Below are 14,716 nucleotides of genomic sequence, written 5' to 3'. Positions count from 1 at the left end.
TAAAAAAAACAAAAAAAAAACAAACAAACAAACACAGATGTTAAGGAACATCTGTTCTTTGCAAAAATAGGTTTTCTATTCCATATGCTACCAGTCAAATGTAAGTCAGAAGAAAGAAAAGCTTTCACAAAAATTTAACTTTCAACAACATTAGTTCACTTACATTCTTTCAATTAGCATACAATTTATTCATTGATAGCGAATTATTACTGATGACCTTATTGCCGGAGCATCAAGTTGATCTGGTAAGAAAACTGTAAAAAGGTAAAGAAATGCTAATTCTCCGCACTAAAATTTAATCAGCCTTTCTATTTAGAAGGAAAGAGTCCTTCGAATTTTGCAAAATTACTACAATTGGGGGTAATGCACAGTTTGACCTCATGCATCAAATACAACATTTAATAAATCTATTGGTTATCATAAGTTGCAGATCAAACGTAAAGACATGTAATTGCACCAGACATTAAAAGATATACTGTAGCCCTTAATGTATACCGGCAGTATCAAAAGGCATCAAGTGAGTTCAGATGTATTAGACGTACCTGCACCTAGATCTTTCTATCAGAAGTACGCATGAAAAGGAATGAATTATTAACAAAATACCATCAAGAAAATGCTCTACAGTATGCTCATTCAGCAGCAATACATCAATAAGAAGCTACGGTCATCTCATATTTAACTCTCACATTTCATTAATGTTTGATTGATTTTGACAGTCTTTCATTTTAGAGGCAATTGGAGAAGAAAAAGAAATGTACCAATTGGAAAGACACATGCTTTGGACTTTGGTACCATATGGATAGTTTAATATTTAAATTCTGCTAAATCAAAAACATAACATTCTAATCATAGGTTTTCCAAGAAAATAAACCATATATGCTACTTAATATATTATGTACAACAAATCAAAACAAACAAAACATTCCAGAATTGCCTTCTAGTGAAATGAAATTTAAATGTTTTACTCTAAATTTTTAACAAAATTCAGTTCCTGCTGAATAAAAGAAATCTTTCAATAGAAAACAGTGATTTTAAAATAGATAAAATTTTATACTTGCCACAGACATCCCTGAATTTCTGAAAATTTCTCTATGCTGAGCAAATCTTGATGTGGGAGTCCAGGCAGATTATAACAGTCACAAACAGTTAGTTGTTTTTGAATTTACATCTCTATGGATGTACATGTCACTAAAGACATAATAAATATCACTTAGAAAACAATCATCCTTATAAAAATACTTTTAGGAAAGTCGTGTACCCTTTAAATGGTTATTGTAGGTTTAAAGATGTACTTTGGCAGCTGCAACCTCAGCAAGAGTTGCCAGACCACAGATAGCTGAAGGTTCGAGCACTGCAGTGTCTGTTGATTCAGAGAAACATCACAAATTATTTCCATCTGATGGACAAAATTTTAACACAAGATCATACAGTATTCTTATTTACCTTTCAAGCTTGCTTCCGACCCAGGAGTACGTCTGGTTATGCTTTGCTTGCGAGCCTTCCTCTTCTGACTTCCAACCAAGTTAGGTAAAGATACATGACCGCCTATAGAAAAGATGCAAATTATCAGGCTTGCCAAGTTACAGAGATAATATTTATATTAATAATATACTAAATTTCATTCGCTTATTACCGTCTGATTTATGTATGTTGTTATTATTGATGGAAGAAGGGATTGTTTGCGAATGTGCTTCACATCGACTACTGCAAGTCACAGTGACTGCTAGACTAGTAGAGCTGCTACCCGTGTTAGGCAGTCTCACAACAGAAGATCCATCTGTTGCACTAGACTTCATCTTTTTTGTACCACTTTTGCGTTTCAATGAGCTGTCAAATAATCTCATCTCCGTATTCCACAGATCACTACTCTTGGCGAGTAATGCATCATTTTTCACTTTCTTCTTAAAGGGTAACTTTTCAGATTGCAAACTTACAGCTTCTTTTCCTTCAAAATCATGCATTCTTTTGGTTGCAACACTAAGGGGATCATTATTATTTGTTTCGTTAAAGACATTATGAACAGTAGCTGTTTCTCCCTGTCTGATCAAAGAAACTTGACTAGATTTTGACATGTCATTGTTCAAAGAAGAGATCTTTCCATGGACAGATCGATGTTTTCTTGAAACCTTTGGAAGGTAATCATGAGATCTCATTCTATCATGATCAGATGCATTACTGTCGCTTGCACGTTTTTTACGTGCTTTCTTTCTCAGTTGAAATTGTTCTAAACTAAGAGCAGGGAGGGCACCAATTCGCTCCTCTAAGTTAAAGTCACTAAAAATAATAAAAAAATTATCAAAAATCATTATAAAAATGGAACATTGATGAAAACTACTGTATAATACAATATCAGCAGTTTCTCCTTACCGTGATTGAGTGCCTTGCAAAGAATCAAAAACCAATGCAGATGACCCACTCTCCTTCTTTGAGTCAAAGCTGTAACAAAAATGTTGACATGAAGTGGATTATACTTAGATAGTACTGCCAATAGATACAGTAGATGTTTTTCACACATACCCTGACTTTTTCATCAAGTTCTTCTTCTTAATAATCTTGTATGGCTTGCTTTTTATTGGTCTGGTCGCTGGAATTTCATGTGTTTCTGTAATGTCTACACCTGTAACAGTGGAAGACTGACCAGAATAGTCCTTAGAGTTGAATTTTGCATCTACTTGTGCTGTGTCTTTTGGTCCAGGATATTCGTTATTGGAGGGTTCAAGAGTAAGATTATTTTTTGGTTCTATTGGTGACCGTGGGATGGCTGTGGAAGCGAAAATACTTATTCCTTCCATATGATGTTTCTGATTATGTGGACTGTCTCCCAACAAATTGGAAAAAAATTGCGATTGTTCAGAACCAGGCAGTTGGAAGGAATTGCCAGTTATTGGATCTGGTCCATCAAGTATGGGAGATTCCGGTTTTCTAATTTTCCCATAAGGCATTACATCTTGAAACACGGATCTTCTCTTCAAATTGTGATCTTTCCTAGTCCCTTTCTTGTACATTTCAAGCTGAAGAGTTGTTGAATTCTGGTAGAAATCTCTTTGTTCTCTACTTTTTTGAGGAGACAAAAAAGGGTTCATCATATCTTCTTGCCTAGAAAAAGAAAAGAGATCAAAAGTAAGATCATTAAATAGATAATAAAGGAAAGAAAACTCGATTTAACTCAAGTAGATAAGAAAAAAAAAAATTACTTGTACATTCCTCTTCGACCTTTGCGGCCACGTGTAAGGCCTCCCTCCATCATAAACTCTCTGTATCTTAGACCTTTACAAGCACGTGATGAGCTCCTTCTTCCCTCAGAATTAGCATTTAACATATGCGATGAGGTGCCTTGTTCACCGTCTTCCTCTCCACTTTCCAAACTCTCAGTAGGGCTCACAATGGTTTTGAAAGGAAGACTTAAAAGTCCAACAGCAGCAGCAACTTCGTCGCTGTCACAGTTTTCAATGCAACTTGCATCCACTACTCCCACAATTTCCTGTATTTCAGAAATATTGCTAGAAGTAATAGAATCAGTTTGTTTTTCAGTTTTTATTAAAGGTTTATCAATGTCATTGGACTTATTGTCCTGCGATGTGCCTTCTGTGGATGAACACTCAGTATATTGTTCATTAGCCTTATTATCAGGCAGTGCGTCTGGGGTTAACTCATCAGAAGTATCCTCCTTGTCTTTACAGGAGTCAATGACTACCTGGTTAACAGACTGGTTTTGAATTGTACCAACCAGCTTTGGGACATCAGAAATCAGACTACTAGGCACCTCGTTGTTCTGCACTGAAACATTTTGTACTGCAGCTTGAATTTCAGGCAGCTTGACTTCAGCCTCACAGTCCTTATCTAGGGAATTATCCAACTTGCAAGAACCCTCCGAACTTCCATTATTACCCTCTACATTGCTTTTCGAGGGTGAAAGACTGTTATCTAAGACCTCTGTACTGACACAAGCATCCCTTTCAAGCTGTGTGGTGTTTTCAGAATCTTTTAAGTGAGTTACATCTGTAAAACGACACAGTCTGTCCACAACTCTTTCTATCAATTGCTGTTGTGATGTTTGAAATGTTGTCTCTCTACTATCATCTTCTATGCCTTCAGACTTCACATGAGACCCAGCCTTCGGCAAATCATCTGTTTTGGAAATCTCTTCCGACTTCTTACTGCTTTGGGAAAGGGTAATGTCAGATTGGCTTTCCAGCTCTAGTTTGTTAAAATTAAAATGGAGATCAGCCTGAAAAGTTTTGGTTTCCACTTCATCATCAGTGCGTGATGGGCTTTCAGCATCACCACCCTGTAAGAATTAAGCAAGTCAGTCAGTAAATAAATGATAAATCAATCAAAAACCAGGATGACCAAGGTATAAAATACTTACATCATGCATTGATGCAAGAGCTTGTTGCAAGTATCTTTTTTTAGGAGGCCGTGGCACATTTGGATTGTTGGGAGTTAGTGGTGATGGAGGTGTAGAGGGAGGCGATGGAAGGTGACCAATCTTTGATGACAATGCAAGAGCTGGAGGAGAATCTTTGACAGAGCTTGCAGGTACATTGAGGTCAACTAAGAGTGAGGGAGCATCACTCGATGAAGGTGAATCAGAAGAAATAATATTGAGAGACAATGGCTTCATAGGAAAATTTGGTAAGTTTGGAGTTGGAGGAATAGCAGGTACATTAGGTAAAGAGGTTTGTTGACCTGCAGAAGTTATTGTGGCTGTGGTGAGAGTATCAAGGGAGGTAACCACTGATGGAGCAAACTTTGAGCTACTAGATGATAATTTGCCTTCAACTGTGAGTGACTCCGGCTCAGGTAGTTCAACTGTCTCTGAATTCTCCGCTCGAGGATTATTGTCCCCATCATGTGAGGAACTAGATGGGACTGCACTTGCATGAGAATCTAATGAACCACCAGTTGTAGTACTTTCAGATACTACAATACCAGTCGATGGAGTTGAAGATATAGAGGATGAGGTTGCTGAAAGTAAGCTGCTCAGACCACCTAGTTGAGTTTCATCTAAAGAGTAAAAATTAAAAAAAAAGACATGAATGCTGAACCACAGCTAAGAAGTGTACACAAAAAAATTTTTAAATGTTACCTGCAAGTTTGCCTGGAGTGATAACTCCCGTTGATGGCTTTGGAGCCTTCACAGTATTATTAGGTCTTGTATTCAAAAGTCGTAACGGAGGTGCAGGTAACTTGTACCATTTGAAATCTGGATGAGCTTTCAAGAAGGCATCTTTGTACTGTGAAAAACATCAGGGAGATAAATAAACAACATTAAAACAAATCCAGTCATCTGAAATTTCATGTAGTGAAACAATAATTTTGAACCGAGATCAAATTTACCTGAGCAGCTAGCTCTGTATATGATGCTTTTTCATCTCGTTCCAAATTTGCCCACCATTCTCCAAGAATTTTAGTGACAGCTCTGTTTTCAAGATGTGGATAGCGTTCTCGTACTATGGGGCGATGACGTTTGCAGAATATAAGAAAAGCATTCATAGGTCGGCGGGCATGATGTGACGGGCCCTCTTCTAGGCCCTGACTTGTGGCTTGACTCTCCATAATGAAGTTAGTAAATTATATTTTAATATCATATGCCCTCACCTTCAGGCCTGCAAACAGACAGAACAGTTTCAATCACTATATTACAAGAGGTCTAATTCATGTTATTGAGTGTTTTAAGTGAGAATAATTCTAACTATTCTATTCATGAACAAACAAAAATATCAAAGAAACTCAAACAGATGAATGAATCTAGCTAGTGCTTGTCATCACTAAATGAAATAAGTGTAGAAATTGCTGTCATAACTGGCTTTACCAAATAGCAAGCTACTGATTCAAGTTTATCAAAACACAAGACCGATGCTATTTCATCTATAAAATATACTATAACAACATACTTTAGAATGATCAATCATTCAAAATAAGAGTTAAAACGCAATCAACAAGTCATCGATTAATAAATAAGACTAAAGTGATAAAAAATTTAAAAAGAAACATGCATAAAATGTTGCTAAGTTTGATGTTTACAAATGACCCATTTATGTTTGTATACAGAATTCATTCAAGCCTTCATACCTATTTGAACCAGGTTCCACTTCACAATAATAGGAGATGGAAATAAAGGCTGTTTGCCACAGCACCATAACTTTGGATACACTTTGTAAACTTGTTTAAGGCAGATCATCACAATACACAAGAAAGGTACATCAGCTGAGACTGTAAAAATACATAGTGGTAGTGGTGGTGGTGATGACACAACCAAACATTTATGACAGCAAATATAACCGAACACACCCTAATTTGATATTAAACAAAACATTGAAACTTTGAAAACGATAAACCGATTGAAAACAAGGTGTACCATTGACAAAAGACGAGAAAACGCTTCATTGTGCAGAAGTCAGCTTGATACGTGCCATTTCATGGTCACCCAATGTCACAACTGCTTTATTTCTTGTTGCCAACACAGAATTCACTGATTCGACACCCACCCACGCAGAAACAACATCAAACGCAATATTTCATGATTTTCATTCGGTAAAACAACGTGATAGTCATTCAGAACAAAACTGATATTGAATATCTCAGTTATAACCACGAGCGTAATGACGAGCGCGAGGGGGGGACTGACTCCTGACTTCCCAATGGAAGGAAGGTACTTCTGCTAGGCAAGCTGATACCAAACAGCTTGCAAACTCACCGTAGAATCAACACATTCATTTCTCGGCAATACCGATACGTAAAACGCAAACGTGCCGTTTTCAGTTAATTTTTGTAACTTGATTTTAAACATCTTTTCATTCAAAAGGTATTAGGCAATATGAAATCACCATGACCTACTTTTTTTCGGGGAAAGATGTCACTTTCTCGAGGAGTTTTTCCGAACCGCGTAGGCCTAACGCTACCAATTCGTATTTCCAAACAGCGAAGACTTGAATGACACTCGTTTTAGATAGTGCCCAAACTTCAAGAAGACTATCCAAAATTATGACTCTCCATTCATAATTTAATTGTTTGAGAATCTGTATGCAAATGGCATACGAAACAAAATGTTCACATGCTCAAGGTTATCGGCAGACACCGCAACAAAGCTTGCTTCCTTCTGGTGCATGAATCGCCTGTTTTCTCTTTCAATATTGTAAATGAAATGTTGAAATAAACCACGTTCTCTAATGACGGTACAAAAAAGGGAAGTACTATTTCTCTAATTCACTTACGCAATAAGAGAATTACTCTGTAATTCAGCCGAAAATATCATAATTGGTCCTCCTCGCAAAACATTTGCACTTGCCATCACTACAATACACTGTGACGTCATGCGGTGGTTAATTGATTGATAGAGGCAAAGGCCTTGACTTCGACAGGCCGCCAAACTTTCTCAGAAACTTAAAAAAGTCGTCTCACAATTTTCAAAATGCAACGGGCAGAAAATCCCATCGTCACAGCGACGGTGTGGAATTTCATAAAATCCTTTACAAGGGCAAAGGGCGCACCACAGATGCAACGCAATTCGACCGTGGAGGGGGTACAATCAGAGGTGAGGGGAGGAGAAGAGGGGAAAGGAAAGGGGCCGTGAACGAGACCGATATCTGACTTGCGTAGTCTGTCGTCTGCTAGACAGCTGGTGCTGTTGTCGTCTGCTGCATCTTAAGGAAAACAAACCAAAAAAACGTCGAAATTTTGATGGAAACCGCGTTAAAATGAGCCTCGAAACAAAAAATATAGGTTTGATTAAATGTAAAATGCTGATAACCTGTGGTCATCCGAGCTTTCACGTCCGATGGAATCATACAAAGTCACGTGAATAACTACTAATTATTGTTTGAGTTTAGCAGCGGCCACCAGTGGTAAGTGTTACTTTTGTGTGAGAACTCCAATTTCTCATGTTCAGTCTAACAGTATAAATTAGTCAGATTTCTAAAAGTAACACAACAAACAAAACAGGCGGAACATATGTGGAGGTTAAGGCTCGAGCCGCAGCAGTGCCACCTGCCGGAACGCACCACAAGTTTCTGCGAAGCGGCGATACTCCACGCACTGGCTTTGGCCGCTAGATGGCGCTGACCGTCGAGTCTACCAGCAGCGGACGTGACAGGCGACATGGCATGGCGTAGCGTAGTTCTGAGACGAGAGACGAGAGAAAAAGAAGCGGGGAAAAGGAGGGAGGGAAGGGGGGGGGGACTAGACCGTCGTAAAGTCTCTCGCCAACGACACTCTATTCGGCCGTGCTCGTTAATGTGTTCACGTTGATTGAGCAGATCGGCTTTCATTATTTCGGCACACTGGGCGTCCACAAAAAGAAAGTTGGCGCGCGCAGTCGTGAACCTCCTCGCGACCTTGTTTCCTCTTCTGGAATGTGTCTTGTTGTTTGAGGGCCAAAAGAAAGTAATAATGAGGGCACAGCCCAGTGGAATGAATCTCGGGGAAGTTCCGACCAGGCCAGTCTCTGCGAGAGGTCCGGCTGCTGGAGCCATAGAAAAGAGTGGCATTCCTACAAATTTCTGACGAAACCCACCTGTGTCAGGCCGTGGGGAGATGCACGTGGACGTCTGGCCGGGCGACTCGCTGGAGAATCCATATGCTTTTGTGATTCGTAACACAAGTGCACCAAAGCGTATAGATTCTAAAGGTGGAACTCCAATGGAGCAATCTAGGCTACCCATCACCCATCATCCGTCACCCATCGCTTGCTATTTCGTGTATTTACGCGTACAACTCGGGTTGTGGTTAAGACTTAGGATGTGTGTGAACAATAAATATGACTACACACCTTAGGATTGTATTTCGCGCTTTAAATACACGAAATCGCAAGTGATGGGTGACGGATGATGGGTGACGGGTAGCGTAGATTCCTCCATTGGAGTTCCACCTTAAAACGAGTCACCCAACACTTGAGCTGAACTCGTGATGGACTGCCGGTCTGCAAGCTGAAAAGTCAACCGATAGGGGAGTACAACTAGAAAAGAACCCGATCACCAGCCGTTTTTGTAAAGTTTATTTGCCTTCAATTTTACAATAGTTTTATTTCCTTAGAACCACAATGGAATAAGACGCAACATGGCGACGTAGTTTATAATGGTAAGAGTCTACATACTAAGTGTGCAATAAAATTTGGGTCACTCCGTGCTAAATTGAAATAATTAGACGTACATTCACAAATTGAAAATATGCCGGGGTCGACCGTCCATAATGAATACATTTGGTGCTTTCAATAATTTAAAAGTCTACCGAAAGCATATTAATCCAACGAATTAAATATGCAGCTTTTTAAATGTGAGACATGGTTAACTCGACATAAACGCATACATTGACATTTTTACCATCGCAACAGCATCGGTCCGTTCATCACTTGACACAAGCTCATTGTTCATAATTAACATGCAGGCATTATAAAAGTCTTAAAGAACTTCGTTACGCATCTGAATATTGAAAATTTTCACGGATTATTTAATTATCAATTACCTTACAAAACCGAAGGAGACTAATTTTCAGCGATAGGTACACATTAAAACAAGAAAAACGTAACACTTAGGATCAAAATTTACAACGACAGTAATATATTTCTTCTCTAAGGATCAATTATACAAAACAATGGAATAGATCAGCGAGTGATAAAAATGCGTGCTTATGCACGAGTAGGATGCATTTTATTTATTTCATCCTTTTATTTCAAGGTTGTCTTTTTTGTGGTTGCCCATACGTGGCCTAGTTTGAACAAGCACGTCAGGTGTCAGGTATAGTTGCAACAAGGGATCCCCATTTAGAGACGGCACAATGTGTGCGCCTGCCCGATCCGGTTTGGGCCCCACAAAAACTAAAACAACTACACTGCAAAATAAACAGTACGAGTACACACACACACACCGACCACTTTTACTTTACCCTTCCAATCTTAAGGAGGAAGTTACACCGTCTCACGAAATGAAAGGCAGTCTCATACGCGGTCTCATATTTGCGAGATTCCGCTTCTACCATGGTGACAAGTGCAGGATGTAAACTCGCAAAGCGTCCGACTCCGTCTAACACTTGGTAGGACACGGTGTGCACTTCTCGTCTCACGTTTGCGCACTTAAAGGGTGTACTTGTACTTTCTTTTTTCAGTGTTTTGTTCCTTATTTTGAAAGACAAGGTCGCTTCTACAGCGGGTAACTAGTATGTATGTTAAAATATGGTTTGTCACAGGCCGCAGCCTACGATCACTTTATAACTGAATATTTGCAGGGAAAGCGCCGACTTGAGTCTCTTGAAGAGAGGAGGAAGTGGCATTAGGCTCAGCTCAGCCGCCATTATTCTCATATGGTTTGCAGCAGGTCTTCAGGCCTGCAGCTGATGTCTAAACAAGCCAAGTGCAAGGCGTCGTGGCAATCCTTGTCGTGTAACGTCTCGTCTTGCGTTTTAACAGCATAAGATTATTGACTCTAGGCAAAGCGCACAACGCTGCCTTACAATACCTTCTCAAGAGTTACGCTCCGCGTCTGTTTGTCCGCGACCAAATTGTACTGCATCTCTTAATCTTTTTTATGAAAGGTTGAAAAATATTGGAAGTTTGTCGTCAATATGACACAAAACTGTGAAAATAACAGTTTGGAAGACCGTTTGATATCAAATATTAAAGAATAATAATTTTGCTATTTTTTATCCACAGACGTATCGTAAAGCATGTATAAGGAAATCTTTTTCGAAACAAACGACAATTTATGCTAGTTGGTCTTATGGTACCGCACCATCAGTGCGCTTTTGCAGCTACGGCGTAAGAAAGTGCTCGGTGTATAACATTGTGCAAAAAAGCACTAATAATGCACGTTCATAGATATTTACACCCCAAATGCATTTATCACATCGGCATGACGCTTAGCCTCCGAGAAACAGAAAATGTGAACGAGCTTCTTAGTTGATTTCTTTTTCTCGTTTCATTTCTGTTCCTCCGCTCATAGCGAAACAATTTCAGAGCGAAAGTGAAGTGGAACCCGGGGAAATGAGCTAGATTAAGTAGTCCCCACTACCACCCGCCATTACTGCAGACTAGCTATAGATAGCTACATATATTTTTGTCCTACTAAACACAAAGTATACCATTAAGAAACTAGATATGCTGAACTTAAGTAATCGAACTGCTCTAATGTATGAAGACGCTTAATTAAGTCACGAAAAATATTTATTTGTTTTATCTCTGAATCAAAAATGAAATGCAGCTCTGAGTTCGCATCACGCAAAATTAACACAGTTCAACATGCATCCTCTTTGCATCTTGTGTTTGCACCTTTCATGAAATTGATGTGTATACACGGGCCGCTCTGAGGCTATAATTTGCACTCCGGCTCGCTAACACATCTTTCTTTCCGTCGGGCATCTGTAAAGTTTTGTTGAGCACTATTGTCCTAGAATGCCAAGCAAATGGCGATCGAAACTTGCCTCCATTTTCCCACGCCATCCCCGAAAGAGAAGACGAAGCTCTACGTTCGTGTGGCAGTGTAACCGACTGACCGCAAGTCTAATCTTGTTTTTTTAATTCCTTGTTTCGTTTTCAAAAGTCTTGGTCGGTTCGTTTTCTGGTCCTGTCAGGGTGCGGGGTCTGAGGGACCTCAGCGGTACGTGGACCTCAACATGGCAGGACTCCCCACCGTTTGCGTTGACAAGCTCTATTATAGACGAGCGAACTTTATACAATAGAGAGCAAAAATAAGAATAAAAGAAGTTGAGTTTAAAAAATTTAGAATTTAGCTTTGTGGGCTTGCGCACTTTCCGCTTCTTGACGTACAAGCCCGCTGCATAATAAGGTTGTTATGCGTTCGACGAGATTTGGTCGTGTAAAGTGCAGTCAGGACAGATTTTGTTACACATATATCGCGCCGACAAGAAAATGATGTGTACCATACGATTTTTTCAATGATTATCGATTGACTGTTGGGAATCCCCACACGGGACTGTGGGCAGTCCGAATCGTGCTGGTCGTCGTGGTGCTTTAGAACAGCATCCTCCAGCCCCACAGCACCCCCACGGACGCCAGCAGGGCGGGGACCACGTCACGCGCAGAGGCGCTGTTGCACGCGTCCGTCTTGCAGCAGTAGTGGTAGCCGCCCCATGATGACTCTGAAATCATTTCGTCCCCGCTCTTTATTTCGCTGACAACAATTATTTCTCATAACATAAATATTGAGTTGTTGAGCAACTTATTTTGATTGAAAAAGGCATTTCAAAAACCAGCCATTAAACTACGTTACTTTGTCCAAAAGGTCGCACGTTAAAACCGTTGCGCATTTCAATCAACTGTAAGTTTTGACTTTTCCCTAGTTGTGATATTGGACGTACCTTTCTCAACGCAGTCATCAGAGCACGCTAACACTGTTATGCCCTCGCTGACATATTTCTGCAACAAAGAAAAGTGCACGGCCTTCATCAGAGACTCATCATTCAAATTTTTCGACCCACGTAATTTTTGGACCCCCGTAACATTCGTTACCATCGTAATATAATAATTCCATACAGCATATATCCGTAATATGTGAACCTCCTCCCACGCTAAAGTCACGTGGTATTGGCCACAACCCCTCCAGCGGGCGCAGGGCGCGCTCCTGGCCGCCCGGCCGGGTAGGCAACGCGCGGCGTGCAGCGCGGCCCGGCCCGGCGGGACTGCCTACCCCAGACTCCACAGGCGCTCCGAGGAGCGGGACGTCATCAGGAAGGCTGGGGACCCGGACGCTCGCCACTCTGTCGCCCGCTCTATACTTTGAATAATTTAAGCCGTCGGTACGGCACACGCGTCCAGGGGCCCCGTACTGCCCCTTGAGCCCGAGACCGTCTGCGTCATCCCCGCGGGTGTATGTCGCCCGGCGCTGAGTTCCCCCCGCGGGCGAGCCGCGCGCCAGGACGCGGGGAGCGCGGTGCAAATAGCCAAATAGTCACGCAGGTAGGCGGGCGGGCCTTTCCGCATTCGCAAAAGCCCTCCTCGAGTCGCCCGGCCAAAAGGATAATAAACTGGAGTTAAAAAATAAGCAAACAAAAAAGCTGAGGGGAAAAAAAGGAATCCCGCGCGTATCGGACAAAAGCGTAGGACCGTTAATCGTCGCGAAGCTCGAGAGGCTTGAAGACGGGAAGGGAGAGGTGGGAGTGGCGAGGGATGGGGCAAATGTACCGCCCTCCTCGCTGCCCTCTGCCGTGTTTTGGGGGCCGAGGACTCGAAAAATAAAGGAGAGGGGTGCAATCTAAAAGGGAACATCTGAAAGTGAGAGCGCTTCTTCGTGATTTACTTGCGACAGTCAGATCTGCCCTGCTCCACCCCCCGACCTTTCCCCTTCGCCTGGGACGATGCGCTGTCCATATCCGCTTCTCTCTTACCCCTCGTTCGCACTTCCCGAACCTTCCTTATCCTTTTACCTTCTTCTTTATCCCAGATACGTGGATTGTTTTTCTTTTTTTCCCCCTTTTCGCCAAACCGAGCCATGTGTCGCCTGACCCGCTTGACTATTCAGATATGATTAGCGTTGAGTGCTCGCTCGCCCGTCCGTGGCACACAAATAATTTAAAACGTCGTCCTCTGCCCGTTTCTTTTGTTGTCGTCCCATTTTCGCCGCCCCAGCCCTCCGCGCTCCTACCACCAATCCCCTTTTCGGTTCTTCGTGAAAATGAGAAACAGTAAAATGAAGTCACCTCAGGTAAAAGCAAAGCAATTTCATTCGCGATCCTCCACTCTGCCTAAAAAAGAATACATACCACGAAAGGGTATGAAAAAGTCACCAGAGCTGCGATACGTTTTCAGTATCTTTTCCAGCTCATCAATTTTTGATGAGACATCCTCAAAATCTGAGGAGTTAACCTTAAAGTAAAAGGAGTTCTTCAAAGTTTTCCCAGTTTCGTTAAAAAAAACTGGCATTATTTTACCTTGTCCTAAGTTTGAAGAATGTTGAAAAAATAGGTTTCTGATAAAACACTATCATAGAGCCCGCCCGAAACTTGCCCAGCCGACACTTGTCTCCCCGCTCCTCCATATGGTCCACACAGTAAAGCAGGAGTCAGGGGCCAGCAGGGCTCACGCGCCGGGGTCGCTGGGCCAGCAGCCGCAGCCTTACTGGACTGCTTTACGTCGAGTTGGTCGGCGGGGTGGGGGAGTGAGGCAGGGTCGGGCGGGGCGGGGCGAGATGGGGCGGGGTGCGGGGTGGCAGGATGCGGCGGGGCGTGGCGTGGGGCATAGGGGGTCCGCGTCTGGAAACGGCGACCCGCTCAGACTTTAGCATCATGTCTGAGGCGTCGCGGTTCTCGTTCCAGTCGATGTGGAGCGAGTCGGATGGGATGGGGGGGGGGGGGGCGAAGAGGAGCACTAATCTCGCGAGCTGCTTTAAGCCGCCGCAGCCGCCGCGGCACACTACGAGGAAATAAATAAAAGCGACGCGGAAGCGAGAATAACAAATAATAAAAAAAGGAAACATATTCGATTTGCTCGCGAGCGCTGCCGCGGTCTTGGTCTTCCGCCCATCCATCACTGCAAAAGTTTTCTCCGATCCATTCGAAAGAAAAGACGAAGTTGAGAGCAGAGCAGGCGGGGCCGAGACGCGCGGCAGGGCGGGGCAGCGGCAGCGGCAGCGGCCCGCACGAATTAATTTACCCAAAAGCAAAACGTGTCACTCCGACCAGCAGCAGCGGTGGCAGGAGCAGCAGGAAGGAGCAGCAGCAGCAGCAGCAGCAGGAGCAGCAGCAGCAGCAGCAGCAGCAGCAGCAGCAG

General features: G+C 42.3%; 2 protein-coding genes across 6 annotated transcripts in view; both read right to left on the bottom strand.

Moving 5' to 3' along the window:
* Positions 1 to 289: 289 nt before the first annotated feature.
* LOC113217440 (serine-rich adhesin for platelets) lies at positions 290 to 7,537 on the bottom strand. Of its 5 annotated transcripts, none has more exons than XM_026437333.2 (11): positions 7,218 to 7,537; positions 6,076 to 6,216; positions 5,341 to 5,609; positions 5,090 to 5,237; positions 4,370 to 5,007; positions 3,195 to 4,288; positions 2,518 to 3,096; positions 2,368 to 2,436; positions 1,634 to 2,274; positions 1,444 to 1,545; positions 290 to 1,360 (listed from the first exon to the last, which is right to left on the bottom strand). In XM_026437333.2, the coding sequence occupies exons 3-11, from the start codon at positions 5,557 to 5,559 to the stop codon at positions 1,281 to 1,283; spliced, it is 3,570 nt and encodes a 1,189-aa protein (XP_026293118.1). In that variant the 5' UTR covers positions 5,560 to 5,609; positions 6,076 to 6,216; positions 7,218 to 7,537; the 3' UTR covers positions 290 to 1,280. The 5 variants fall into 5 exon arrangements, with proteins under 5 accessions (XP_026293118.1, XP_052124484.1, XP_026293119.1 ...); XM_052268524.1 differs by lacking the exon at positions 7,218 to 7,537 and adding an exon at positions 6,841 to 6,975; XM_026437334.2 differs by lacking the exon at positions 7,218 to 7,537 and adding an exon at positions 6,362 to 6,644.
* A 1,441-nt stretch (positions 7,538 to 8,978) lies between these two features.
* LOC113217460 (U-scoloptoxin(05)-Sm1a) overlaps positions 8,979 to 14,716 on the bottom strand; it is a 162,212-nt gene continuing 156,474 nt past the window's right edge. The window contains exons 4-5 of the mRNA XM_052268501.1: positions 12,310 to 12,367; positions 8,979 to 12,090 (exon numbers count right to left, since the gene is read on the bottom strand). Coding sequence (XP_052124461.1) covers positions 11,963 to 12,090; positions 12,310 to 12,367 — 186 coding nt within the window. The 3' untranslated portion in view covers positions 8,979 to 11,962. The remainder of the gene's footprint in view (positions 12,091 to 12,309; positions 12,368 to 14,716) is intronic.

The sequence above is a fragment of the Frankliniella occidentalis genome, unplaced genomic scaffold (assembly GCF_000697945.3).
Source record: "Frankliniella occidentalis isolate FOCC.00 unplaced genomic scaffold, Focc_3.1 Scaffold71, whole genome shotgun sequence".
In the NCBI taxonomy this organism is placed as follows: Eukaryota; Metazoa; Arthropoda; class Insecta; order Thysanoptera; family Thripidae; genus Frankliniella; species Frankliniella occidentalis.
The sequence above is the reverse complement of the archived record's forward strand: the minus strand, read 5'-3'. Positions and strand labels throughout refer to the sequence as shown.